The sequence below is a fragment of the Vicugna pacos genome, chromosome 18, assembly GCF_048564905.1.
Source record: "Vicugna pacos chromosome 18, VicPac4, whole genome shotgun sequence".
Classification (NCBI taxonomy): Eukaryota; Metazoa; Chordata; class Mammalia; order Artiodactyla; family Camelidae; genus Vicugna; species Vicugna pacos.
Window position 1 is genome coordinate 13,299,721 of NC_133004.1, and position 14,248 is coordinate 13,313,968.

A 14,248-nucleotide genomic window follows, 5' to 3' on the forward strand; every position below is an offset into this window, starting at 1 on the left:
GGTCTCCTTGTCTCACCTTTTAACTGCAGGCACGTTGATTGTAAACATGACTAAAGGTGAAGAGCAGGGGAGAGAGAGAAGCAGGAGACAGTGTGGCTGCTTTCACCGCTCACACTCCTTCTTCTCTCCCCGAAGCCTCTCTAGCAACCTCTCCCCTCAGCCACCCAAGCTATCAACCAATTCTGAGATGTCACAAGATCACACTTGACTTAAACCCCAGGCTGTCTCATATGTCTTAGAAAAATGCATCTTATCCTCCAGTATCACTTCTCACATCAGACCCTGTCACTTAAGACTCCACGGGGAATCCTACAGACTCTCCAGCTTCTCTCAACACCACCCCCACCCCTTCTGCTCTCGCTCATTTGGGTGTATCTTTACTTCCTCTCTGTACATCAAATTATTGACTGATTTCCCAAAAGGTCTGCACAGGAAGTCTCAGAGCGGGAGATAGAAATTTTACATAGACATTCTAAATTGGCTGTCCACCTATTATGGACTGGGTGCCATTCAAAATCACCAGTGCCCTGCTGCGCCCTCCGTATGAATTTTGATGTCCTCTGATGACCCTTATCAACATTCTCAAGCCATGCATCATGACTTGGATGCATCCCTAGAGAGCAAACACGGCAGAGTACTCATTGTCTGGGGCTACTGCTCCCTTGGACTATTTTCAGGGACTGGATCAGATGTCAGTTCAAGGCGTTGGCAATTCTAGCTCTTTAAATTCCCTCTACAACTTTCCATAACATCAACTTTGCCTCCTCATGCTCTTCAGAAGTGAAACTCATCAAGGGCTAAGACCGTAAAGGTCAGCAGCGGTTTCCCAAAGCCTGGGGTGGGACAGGAATTAATTTTAGGAGGAACATGAGAAGATTATGTGTGATCAAGAGGCATGGGAATTAAATATCATTGAGTCACACAGTGAGACAATTATTCTCCATTCAATTACCCTTGGATTAGGTAAAGAAGACATTCACAGGGGGAATTCTACTCTGTCTCGAACAGATCGCCAAGGCTTGCTAACCTCCATTTCAAACAAAGAGAAAGTGGGACTTCAAGCAGGTAACAGTAGCTGGCCGAAATGTAAGAACATTTTATTTCACTTGCATGTATTAAAAAATTATTTTCTTCTCATGATAAGGGACACGTTTTCTATTTACTGTAGCCAATAAAGTCTCCTATGAAAATAAATTTGATTAAAAGGGTTGTCAGTTTAAAGAAAAAAATGTGAAGTAAGTGATAGTAGACATGGTAAGTGCAGGTGACAAAAAAGAGAGGACTGAAGCCGGGGTCCTGGTTTGGGGTCAGACTGGCCTGGGTTGGAATTTCAGCTCCGCCGTTGGGTAGCTCCAGGATCCTAGCCCAGTTATTTCACTTGTTTTAGGTGATAGTCCACCCTCACTGGCGTAGTTGCGTGGATTGAATATGGAAGCACAACACCAAGTAAGGCATCTGACTCACAAAAACAGCCTATTCCATGGCTGCTCTATGATACAGCTATTGCCCCACCTACTCCACACTGCATTCTGGGCGTCCGGTAAACACTCAGAAGTCTGCCTCACAAGCATCCGTCCCTGGCCACGTCAGCAACACAGAAAAGGCTATGTCTGCATGAGTCCTACACTGACACACATAACTTCATCTCTTCTGTAGTCATCCATCAATGGACTCTCCCAGCTCTTGACCCTCCCTCCCGAGTGCTGACAGCCCGATCTTTTCATTCATCCCTTCATTAATAGGACACATACTTATTAAGTGCCTGCTACACACTGAATGTGGAAGCCAAGGCCACAACTCTCAGAGCACCTCCACTTCCGACGCATGCAGATGAGCAATAATCAACAGAAGACACAGGGGGAGGCTATAGCTCAGAGGTAGAGTGCATGCTGAGCACGCAGGAGGTCCTGGGTTCAATCCCCAGGACCTCCAGTAAAAATAAAAAATAAAAATAGTAAGAAAGAAAAGCAGAAGACACAGATAAGGGACAATTCAGATAGTTTGTGCTCAGTCTCCTCTCGAAGAGGACCCTAGCTGAAAATATACGAGAATAGAAAGAAGAAATAAGATGGCTTTTCTCCAGCTCAGCGTGGAATTTACATGTCTGGTGACTGACATTTTTGCCACTGTATATGTCGGCGAATGACCACAGAAGTGCTCCGTGTATTGATTTGAGGGTTACAAATAAATTCCAGCGAGTAGTCGAATTCGCAAACGGAGAATCTGCAAATAATGAGGATTGACTGTAAGTCAGTGTGATGTGGTAGAGAGTGAGGAGGAGAGGGTATCAATTTTCAATTGGGAATCTCTCTGAGAAGGAAGTAACATCTCTGAAACGTGAATGATGAGAAGCAGCCAGTCATGTGAGGTTCAGGGAGAAGGAGCAGTAAGAATACAAGACTTGAGGAAGAAAAAAGCTTGGCAGGTAGGGGAATCAGAAAGGAGGTCAGAGCAGCTGAAGTGTAGAGAGCAGCCTGTGATGGGACGAGAGGCAGGAGATGAAGTTGGAGAAATGAGGTTGGAGGGGGGGTTGGTCTTGAAGCCCACATAGATCCCAGCCCAACACCTATATAAAACTCAGATTTTCCGCCAGACAGAGGTTTCCTTCCAGGCCACCCCCATGGTCTTACCTTCAGCCCCTATCTTTGAAGGACCCCCCCAGGTAGCCCTGCCTGGTTCCCCTGGAAACCCAGGTCCTGCTCTGTCTCTAACTTGGGCATGCTAACAAGCAGGAAATCTTTTCTTACATGTAGCCTAAATCAGTCTTGCAACAATTCAAATCTATTTTCTGTTGTGTTAACTTAAGTAATAATAGAGAGGAGTTACCATCACAGTCATATTCCTTAACATATTACCACTTTCTGAGCACAAGCAATAGGCTAAGAGCTTTAAGGGAAAAGGCTCAGAGAAGTTAAGGAACTTGACAAAGGTCATACAGCTAAATGCTGTGGAAAGATTCAGACCCAAGTCTATCTAACTCCAAGTTGGACTCCTATTAAGTTCTATCTACTTTCCTCCCCTGGCTCTTCTTAAACTTAGATTCTCAACACTTCTCTTTATGGATGGTTATAATAACCTGATTTATTTATATACAAATGACTGGGTGATTTACCTTGTTCCTCATACCTTGCCCTGTACAGGGTGAATCAAAAGTCAGTCTCTATGGCTTATTATTATTTGCAAGGTTTGTAATCAGCAAGAGTGATTTCAGTGGATGACCGATGGCATGCTAATGCTATTTAAATCTTAAAAATGGTATATGCAAAACAACATTTGTTAAATGAATGGCAAACCAAAAAAGATCAGAATGTGATCTACTAGTTTGCCTCAGGGGACAAGTGTCCTGGCATCTGTCATGCTGTGTCCATGTCACAAGTGTCTGTTGTTCAGAGTCCACATGCTGGCATTTGTTATTTTTGGCTACCCCACATCCATCCTTTCTTTGCAATAACACATCGATTTCTGCCTGGGGAAACACCTTGGTGGGTGAGTAATCCTTTTCTTGCTGGGAAGCAGGCCCAAGAGAGCACCGTCCACAGCCCACTTCAGCTGGGGATGTAACGAGCACTTGGCCAAGGAGCGGCTCTGTCTCTGGATTCCGAGTCTTGAGAAGAGGTGAGGGGGATGCTGGTGTGCTGACCAGACTGTGCTAGAGGCAAGTGGCTGTCCTTGCCGTTTTCTGGGTCTTGGTCCTCTGCTATTCCCAGGCCCAGCTGGGGATCCAGGCTCCCCCAGTTCAGCAACCACCACAGAGCCTTCCAGTAAAGGTCCTTCTGCACAAATCAGGCAGAGGGGGTCCAACAACTGACACTGTCATAGAAGAAAAGGTCTGGTCCTACCTCAAGAGCTTGGCAAATGACTGCACATTTATAAAGTTTAAGTATGTGTGTCATTTAAAAAACATTATTTACCCTGTTTTTTCAAAGAAGTGCTCTATTATATCATTGCAACTGGGACACGATGCAAAAAGTCTCCACTTTCACAGAGCAGGCAATGAACAAATAAACATGTAAAATAAGTCATATGTTAGGCGGTTATAAATACTCAGGAGAAGGCCTTTCTAAGTCATCTCTTAGGTTGAGATCTGTAGGAGGTAAGGTGTAAGCCCTCCCAGTGGAGGAAATAGCAAGTGCAAAGGCCCTGAGGTGGCTGTACTTTTGGCAGGTTTAAGGACGAGCAAGGTCAGGCAAGATCAGAAAGGTGGCAGAAAGCCAGGCGATGCAGGGCCTTACAGGCCATGAGAAAGATGTTGACATTCGTCTCAGGAGATGGGATCATCTCACACAGCATTTTAAACAGAGAAGAGAAATACTGAGGATAACATCAGCTTTTGTGCAGAGAGTAGATGGTGGGGCAAAAGTGGGGAGCTCTGCTAGATGGCCTTTTAATTTTACACCCCATCCTTCTCCTGCCCCACTCCCTTCCTGACATTCTTTCTATTCCAAGAATGAACTATCTTATGCCACTGTCTTTGGGGGCATGAGCCTGCATTCTTGAGAAGCCTGTAGGTAAATCCAAAGTGATAAAAACCTGAGAACCACTGACCCGTGTATGTTGAGAGCAGAGTCTTTCAGTGCCAGGGAGGGGAACTCTGTTCCAAGAGTTGCAAGAGTGAGGAATTACATATTTAAAAGGATGAAACTGGTGCTATGTAATTCACAGGATGAATCTCTCATTTTCTTCCAACCTCCACCTTCACCCATCAGTGTCATCCTAGACTCTGTGATGGGTCTAAATTGACTGCTATTTGATAATATAAGGGAGGAAAAAAATCTTTTCTCTTCTTACCCATCTTAGGTTCTCTGGCTAGGGCCCTGTCAATGAAGCTGACCAAAGAAAAACTGACAAAAGAAAAACAAATATGTACATTAGCACATGCATCAGGCATGCACACAGGAGCAATCAGCAATGAGTAACTTAAAGAGGTGGTAAGAACTCAGGCTTGAGTAGCATCTTAACAAAAGAACAGTACATCTTTAGAGAAGTGACAAGATAAAGTAAAAGGACTTGGAGCTTCCAGGGGGAGTAAATTGTGGTGGGAAGGGAAATATATGTGGAACTAAGGGTAAAGAAGGGCTAGTTTTTGGCAGGTTTGTTATGTGCAGACAAGGTTCTCCAGTGATTAACCGCTGTCCTTCTGGTGGTGGATTGGGTGGGAACACATTTACAAATTTATATCCTGTTTTTAGGCAAATACAGAGAGGACAGAGACTCAGTCATTCAATTTTTCCAAGCTTCCATTTTCTCCCTTTGATATGAAGATAAAACAAGCAGACTTTCAGGGCTGTTGTGACATTAAAGATAAATACATTGTGAAGTTATATGAAAGATAATAACCACATCATTCAGCAATTCTACTTCTGGGTATATACCCCAAAGAATCAAACGTCAGGATTCAAAGATACTTGCATACCAATGTTCATAGCAGTATGCTTCACAGTAGTCAAAAGGTGGAAACCACCAAGTGTCCACCAACAGATGAATGGATAAACAAAATGTGGTATAAACCCACAGTGGAATATTATTCAGCCTTACAAAGGAATGAGATTCTGATACAATATGGATGAACCTTGAAAATATACTAAGTGAAATTAGCCAGACACAGAAGGACAAATACTGTGTCAGTCCACATATGAGGTACATAGCACAAGCAAATTAATAGAGACAAAAAATAAAATAGAGGTTACCAGGGGCTGGGGGAAAGGGAGTTATTGTTTACAAAGTTTCTGCTAAGGATGATGAAAAAGGTCTGGAGATGGATTAATGGTTGCAGAACAGTGTGGGTGTACTTAATGTCACTGAATTGCACAATTAAAAGTGGTTAAAATGGTAAATTTTGTTAGGTATCTTTTACCCCAATTTTTTGAAAAGAAAAAATTAAAGATAATAATTATTTTTGTTAATAAAGTAGAATTGCTGTTTTACATATTTGTGTAACATACACATTATTTAATAGGCTAGCTGTGCAGCTTAAAACTACTGAACCTAGTTGGAGTTTTCCTCTTCCCACCTGTAACTACAACAAGGGGTCTGCAGAAACCTGCCGGTGCCGGGTTCTTAGGTATAAAACATAATAAGCAATATGTTAATAACTCAGGAATAATGAAGCCTGGTTTCCACAGAAGAAATCAGCTCTGAGTCATCTGATTACATTCAGACTTTTTCTCTGTGCCCTTCATTGTGGGTCTTTTACATTCACAAAGGGGATGTAATGAGATAATCATTAGCACTGAGACAGCTATTTCAAATGTAAATCAATAAGCCAGTTGAACTTGAGGACTGCTGCTGTTCAGACACCTTTCAGTGGCCAAGCTCTGCTAACACAGGGAGAGAGTTGGGCCATGCTGGGTGAGGAAACAGGCAGCTCTTAGGGTGGTCCTCATAGTTTCATTCTGCTTCAGGGGGACAAACGCACTTACAGCGAACCCCGGGGTAGGGGGTCAGCAATCTTTAAACCTCCTGGATGTTGGTCATGAAGGACACCCAGGATTACAATCAGCTAAGGGCTCTGAATACAAACATTTCCTTCAGATGAATGGGCAAAAAAGACTTACTTACAGAAGTGTCTCTGTCTCCAGCTCCTGGAGAAACCAGAACAACTGGTTTTTGTAGCAATTCATTGGGAAGGCGGTTAACACACAGCAGCTGGTAAAGAAGCCAGATTTCAGCACAAGAACTGATCGGCTGACTTAGATGGAGTTCTCAGGCTCAAAGTCATTGTGGTCACGTTGGCACCACCAAGTTTTAACAATATTGTAAGCAGATAGCATAGGGGGTCCCAGGAGAAAGAGAACCAGGCATGGCTTTCTTGACGTAAGAGAAGCCATTTTTGGTCTAAGCCATTTTGTGACCACAATGCTTGCCCTTGAACGGGTCTCAGTAATTAATAATCTTAAGGGAACTGAGGGAGTGCAGGAATAAAGGAAAAGCAGCCAAGAAACAATATTTTAGTGATAAAATACAGAGTCCTAGCTCCTCCTCAAGAGATTTACATAACAATCTGATACAGTCTTTGAGCTCTGCAGGAATGAAGGACCGCACCCATTGGAGGAGGGAAAGGTGATGTTAATGATGTGACTTGAATCAGCTAAAGCTTGGACTCTGGACCTTGGCCCCAGTTCTATGCTGAATTCTCCTCTGCTCCAGCCCCTTCATGAGTGTGCATGAACCCTTGGCTTAAAGCTTCCCCAATTTCTGGGTTGGGGGAAGTTTGGGGAGACTCTGCTTTGGGAAAGATCCCCAGTGTTCTTACTTGCTACAAGTAATCCTTCCTTCTCCCACTCTTTGGTTTGACACCCAAGAGGTGAACCCAGTTTTTTGGCTAGTGAGTTTATCATCATCATCGCCATCATCATCATCATTATCATCATCTGCTGTCAATTTAGTCTTCTCTTACCTTTTAAATCTTGCACAGTGCAATCTTCTTTGTGAAGAATTGTTTACGTATGTGTGACTCATTGAGACTCTTTTCCTGCTTTTTTTTCTGCTCAGTGTCAGCTCTTAGGTCACTTCATTCCAAACTGCATTTCCATTAATCTAGACTTAAAAAACAAACAAATACCATGACATATGGTATGGTGTCATGACTGTGAATATACTAAAATCCACTGAGTTGTACACTTTAAATGGCTGAATTGTATGGCATGCGAATTAAATCTCAAAACGCTGTTAAAAACAAACAAACCGCATAAAATGAGAATGTCTAGCCAAAGGGCAGAACTGGTCAATTTACCACAGTGTTTGTTGCCAATTCTGACAAAATATTTGCTGGGTGAAGAAATTAAGCAGCAAGCAGTGTATTTTCTGTTCATTATTGCTACCTGGTCTGACATACTATTCTGGTTCTAAATTTCTATGAATAATTCAGAGTTAGCTATAGTAAACAAGAACAAAAACTCTACTGAAAACTCAGTACTTCAGTACTGAGTAGTACTGAACACTGTAATTGATTCCCCAACATCCATTTTTTGCTTTGGATAGATGATTTATATCTCGACCAGTGGTTCTCAAGCTTGGCCTCACACAGAGACCTCATAAGGGATATATTTAAAATGCATCAATGCCCATGTCCTACCCAGGACAAATTAAATCAGAATCTAGAAATGTCTTTTTATAACATAATTGAAAAGAATCTGAAAAGAAAATACATATATATATATATATATATATATAATTATAACATAATTGAAAAGAATCTGAAAAGAAAATACATATATATATATATATATATATATATAATTATATGTATGTATAACTGAACCACTTTTCTGTACACCTGAAACTAACATTGTAAATCAACTACACTTCACACAGGAGGGCATATAGCTCAGTGGTAGAGTGTGTGCTTAGCACTTGCAAGGTCCTGGGAACTGAAACCAGGACCTCCATTAAAAAAAGATAAAAAAATAAACTTAATTACCTCCCTCCTTCCCCTCCAAAAAATGAACTACAACTCAATTTTAAAAATTTTTAATAAAAAATAAAAAATAAATTTCCTGTTTAAAAAAAAAAGAAGAATCTAGAGATGGGTTGGGTTTAAAGTTCCCCCAGGCAATTTTAATGTACAACCAACAGTGCAAATCACTAGTTTAAGAGATCCACTTCCCACAGCAAGATACCACTTCATGCTCATTAGGATGATGATGATTAAAAAAACAAAACAAAACAGAACATTAAGTTCTGGTGAGGATGTGAAGAAACTGAAACCCTTGTGTATTGCTGGTAAAAATGTAAAATGGTACAGCCACTGTGGAAAAAAGTATGCTGGTTCCTCAAAATATTAAACATAGAATTATATGATTCTGCAATTCAGCTTTTTAGTATATACCTAAAAGAACTGAAAGCTGACACTTAAGCAGGTACTTGTATTTGTACACTCATGTTCATGACAACATTATTCACAATCGTCAAAAGTTGGTGGCAACCCAGTGTCTACTGACTGATAAACAAAATGTAATATATTTAGAGTATATTTAGACAATGAAATATTATTCAGCCTTAAGAAGGAAGGAAATTCTGGTGTATGCTACAACAGGGATGAAACTGGAGGACATTACGGTAAGTTAAATACATCATTCGTCACTATAGGATTCTGCTTGTATGAGGCACCTAGGGTAGTCAAAGTCATAGGGACAGAAAGTAGAACAGTGGTTGCCAATGGCTGGAGGAGTGGAGAACAAAGAGTTACTGTTTAGTGGATCCAGAATCTCGGGTCAGGAAGATGAAAAAGTTCTGAAGATGGATGGTGGTGATGGTTACACAGAACGTGAACACACTTAATGCCACTGAACTGTACACTAAAAAATGGGTGAAGTGGCAAATTTTATGTTATGTCCATTTTACCACAATAGAAAGAGAGAGATATCTCCTTTTCAAGAAGGGGTAGGTGACCCAATCCAGGCCAATGACACAGGAGGAGATATCTCCTAGAGGGCTTTAGGGAAAAGTTTCCTCACTCCTAGGAGACAGCTGCAGGATGAGATGCTCTCTCTTGCTTCTCTGGATGTGGTATCTGGGACTCTTTCTCTCATCTGGAACCCTGCAGCCATCTCAGGACCAGCCCAAGGATCAAGCCAACATCCAGGGCAGCAGACAGATGGAAAGATGTAGGTCACTGATGATGTCATTCAGCTATTGAACCAATGGGCTAACAAGTCAGTCCTATCTTAGGGTTTATAATTATGTAAGATAATACATTCCTTATGGTCAAATCTAGTTTGAATTGAAATTTCTGTAACTTGCTTCTGAAAGGATCCTGACACTTGTGCAAGTACTATCAGTATAACAAAAAGTTGGAAATAACCTAAAAGTCTCTCAGTAGGGAAATGGGTAAAATTTTTTAAAAAGATGTATTAACATAGATGGAGTTACTCTATAGAAGTTCAAAGATAAATATGTGAAGTGAAAGACAGGTTTTGTATATTATATGTACATTTTGAAATAATACAATGTATCTTTCATTGATTAGTCTGGTATATGTACATAAATATGTCTTTAAATAGATTAGATGGATCATATTAAATACATAATAGTGGCTGCCTTTTTTGAGGGGATAAAGTGGAATAGGAATGGGGATAAAAGAGGTGGCAAATACACTGAAATTGTTCTATTTCTGATCTTAAAACATGAAACAACATGAGATGTTAACAATTGACAATCTTTGCAATATATGAGGGTTTGTGATTCCTTGTATATTTTATGTTATAAAATCCTCAAAGGTGAAAAAAAATCCCCCGCCCCGATGCTACCCTTGGCCCAAACAAGTTTTTTTTAAATGAGTTTTTTAATGCATGTCCTTTTACTTATTTATTTGGTGGGGGGAGGTAATTAGGTTTGTTTGTTTGTTTGTTTATTCTTAGAGGACGTACTGAGGATTGAATTCAGGACCTCATGTATGCTAAGCATGTGCTCTACCACTTAAGCTATACTCTGCACCCCCAAAGAAGTTCAATTAAGGAAGGTAGAAAAAACAATGTTTTGGTAAAGACTTGGGATTTGAGGCTAAAATCTGTGGACTCTAAGAGTTTCAGAAAACATGGCTTTTTACTAGTGTGAGAGTTTTTAACCTTTTAACTTTTTATTTTGAAGCAATTATAGGCTCATAAGAATTTGCAAAAATACTACAAGAGGTCCCATGTACCCATTACCCAGCTTTCCCCAATGGTAACTTCTTACATAACTACATAGTACACTATCAAAACCAGGAAATTGGCATTGCCACTATACAATTAAGTAGACTCCGCACCTTACTGGGACTTCACTTGTTTAAACTTTCTTTTATTTTAAATGTCTTTAAGTTATAAGAGCAATTTGTTCATCAATGAATTAATGGATAAACAAGAAGTGGTACATCCATACAATGGAATATCACTCTGCCATAAACAGGAACGAAGTACCAACATATACTACAACACGGATGAACTTTGAAAACTTTATCCTGAGTGAGAGAAGCCAGACACAAAAGGTTATATATTGTATGATTCCATTTATGTGAAATGACCAGACTAGCTAAAGCCTAGAGATTAAAAGGAGATTGTAGGTTTTCAAAAGGGGTATATTCCCAGAGGAGGGTATAGCTCAAGTGGTAGAGCGGATGCTTAACATTCATGAGGTCCTGGGTTCAATCCCCAGTACTTTCTCTAAAAAAAAAGGGGGGGGGGCATATTCCCATGGGAATCATTCCCACAACAGTTATGGGTTTCCTTATGCCATGATGAAAATGTTTTGCAACAAGATAGAGGTGGTGGCTGCACAACATTGTAAATGCATTAATACCACTTATTTGTTCACTTTAAAATGGTCAATTTTCCATATGATTCAGCAATCCCACTCCTGGGCATACATCCAGAGAAAACTCCAAATTGAAAAGATACATGTATTCCAATGTTCATAGCAGCACTATTTGCAGTAGCCAAGACATGGAAACAACCAAAATGTCTATTGACAGATAATTGGATAAAGAAGATGTGGGGTGTGTGTGTGTGTGTAATATATATTATTATAATACATATTACATAATATATAATAATTGTATATTATATATTATATAGTAGAATACTACTCAGCCATAAAAAATGAAATAATCCCATCTGCAGCAACATGGATGGACTTAGAGATAATCATACTAAGTGAAGTAAGTCTGACAGAGAAAGACAAATATCATATGATATCACTTGTATGCGGATTCTAAAAAAATTACACAAACAATTTATTTACAAAATAGAAATTGACTCACAGACATAGAAAACAAACTTCTGATTACCAAAATGGAAAGGGAGGGGGAGGGATAAATTGGGAGTTTGGGATTAGCAGATACAAACTACTACATGCAGAATAAACAACAAGGTCCTACTGAGTAGCACAGGGAACTATATTCTATAGCTCGTAATAGGCTATAATGAAAAAGAATACGAAAAAGAATATATATATATGTACAACTGAATCACTATGCTGTACACCAGAAACTAACAAAACATTGTAAAGCAACTATACTGCAATATAAAAAATTTAAACATTAAAGCAAATTAAAAAATAAAATGGTCAATTTTATGTTATGTGAATTTCATCTCAATAAAAAAATGTTTAAACCAATCTTCTGGTTGTAGGAAAATCCAAACATAAAAATGCAAGTAAAAAATTATAATTTTCTTCTTCTCCCAGCTGCTGTCCTCCCCACATGCAATCCTACCCTACAGATATATCTTCCATTAATTGTTTAATATGTAACTGTCTGCACTTTTTAAAGCTTTATAACATGCAGAGAGATACACATGTTTCCCTCTCTCCTGAATGTTTCTTGAGCACTTAGCCAGGCAATGTTGTAGGGGATGGGAAACGGCAATGGTGAAGAAGACAGACTGATGGAATTAATTTTCTAGTAGGAGATGGGCAGTAAGCCTGGGAATGAATAAAAATTTCAGGTTGTGGTAAATACTGCGAAAAAAAATAAAAGGGGGTAAGATGGTAGAGAGTGATGTGGGTTGGTGGAGGGTTCAGGAGGCTAGGAGAGGTCTCTGAGCTGAGGACCCAACATCTGAGCTGAGTGACAGCAAGCTAGAAAGGTGAAGATCCAGGAAAAGATCATTCCGGGGAGAGGATAAAGCTAGCTGTGTTTACAGAAATAAGCCTGTACTAGGTACACTGCTCCACTATATATTCTACATATTCTAGATAGCTTTTTCCTCTATTTTACCATATATTATACATGTATCATCATGTTGGCATCTAGTTTGTTTCACTCTTCTTTAAAAAAATTTAATACAATTATTAAAGGTTACTGTCCATTTATAGTTATTATAAAATATTAGCTATATTCCCCCATGTTGTACAATACATCCTTGAGCCTGTCTTACACTCAATAGTTTGTACCTCCCACTCCCCACCCCTACATTGCCCTCTGCCCTGTAACCACTAACATGTTGTCTGTATCTGAGTTTGCTTCTTTTTTGCTATATTCACTAATTTGTTATATGTTTCACTCCTTTTAATAGCTGCCTGTTATTCCGTAATATTGATGTACCGCCACTTATTTAACCATTTTCCTGTTGATGGACATTTAGATTGTTTCCAGTTTGGAGGTATTGCAAAAATGCTGGAAAGAACAACTATCGTGCTCGTATTTCTGAAGAAACCATCTTAAGAAATGGGACTGCTCCATTAGCATCCATTTGTGTGAACACATTTTCACCCACTAAAAGCCTGGGACAGCTATGAGTTTTCATATCAGTCTCATGCTTGGAAGCATAAAAGATAAACTCTCAGGTTAAAAAAAAACCCCAAAGTACTGTGTAGTTGCTTAAAAGGTGCAAATGCTGAGACCCTCATTTAGCTGAAAGGCAGAATAACTAAGGAAGGTTGGGAAGACCACAGAGAACAAATAGAGAGAAAGAGGAAGAGAGAGATGACTAGGAACATTAGCAGGGGGGATTTGCATTGGAAGATGGGAATTATCTGTGCAGAAATAGCTCAGACCTTGAACAAGCATAGCTTTGCGAAGTAAAGCTGTTGTCAAGCTAACCTTGTGTGCACATCACAAGGAATAGCAGGACGTCCTTGGAAAACTACCTTAAAGTTGACAGTCCTGTGCCTCAACAGCCCTAAATGAGTATCAAAGGGCAGTATTGACGCAAACTCCATACTGATTCACCTATTCATTCCTTAAACATTTAAGCATGCTTCCCGTGTTAGGCATTATACTGGGCATTGCCAATATAAAGGAGCTGAATAAAAGATTTTGACGACAAGTTGCTCATTCTTAGCACAACAGTAATTATCAAGAAGAGCTTTTTACTTTCCTGCTTGGAGCTGTGTCTCAACCCTCACGGCTTTTGAAAACCAATAGAGGGGATTTCTTCCTGTACATCCATAATTATCCTATTCAGAGACAGGGAAGCTAAAATGACATCAACTTTTCAAAGCTGCAGTTTTAGCAGTTTCTTTGTCCCTAGAAAAAGCACCAGGCACAAAGACACTCTGCTAATTTAATTAGACGTGAAGAAGTAACCTATCAGAGTGATTGCTCAGTGCCGGCCTGGTGATACATCTTGAAGTACCATATGCAATGACAAAGTATTGGAGGACAGCGTGGTTCACTATTTGAGTCAGCAACTTGTGTTGACCCTTTCTTAGGAGTAAGTTGGGAAGAGCAAATCTTGAGTGGAGTGAGAAGGCACTTTATTTTCGACAGTTTTCTTCTTGGTGTGAATCTCATTCAATAACAATGCAAGTCTCCTATATATAAAAGAAGGTC

At 39.9% G+C, this 14,248-nt stretch overlaps 1 protein-coding gene across 10 annotated transcripts in view; it reads right to left on the minus strand.

The window, feature by feature from the left end:
- The window catches only part of TNFRSF17 (TNF receptor superfamily member 17), a 102,773-nt gene that overhangs the window by 51,362 nt on the left and 37,163 nt on the right, over nucleotides 1-14,248 (minus strand). For 3 of the 10 annotated variants that reach the window (XM_072942183.1, XM_072942179.1, XM_072942180.1), the window contains 3 exons: nucleotides 7,397-7,541; nucleotides 6,559-6,645; nucleotides 2,101-2,223 (listed from right to left, as the gene is read on the minus strand). In XM_072942183.1, the coding sequence (XP_072798284.1) occupies nucleotides 2,101-2,223; nucleotides 6,559-6,645; nucleotides 7,397-7,458 (272 nt within the window). In that variant the 5' untranslated portion in view covers nucleotides 7,459-7,541. Of the gene's footprint in view, nucleotides 1-2,100; nucleotides 2,224-6,558; nucleotides 6,646-7,396; nucleotides 7,542-14,248 lie in introns of those variants that run through there. The other 7 variants (XM_072942187.1, XM_072942184.1, XM_072942182.1 and 4 more) reach the window with 6 other exon arrangements.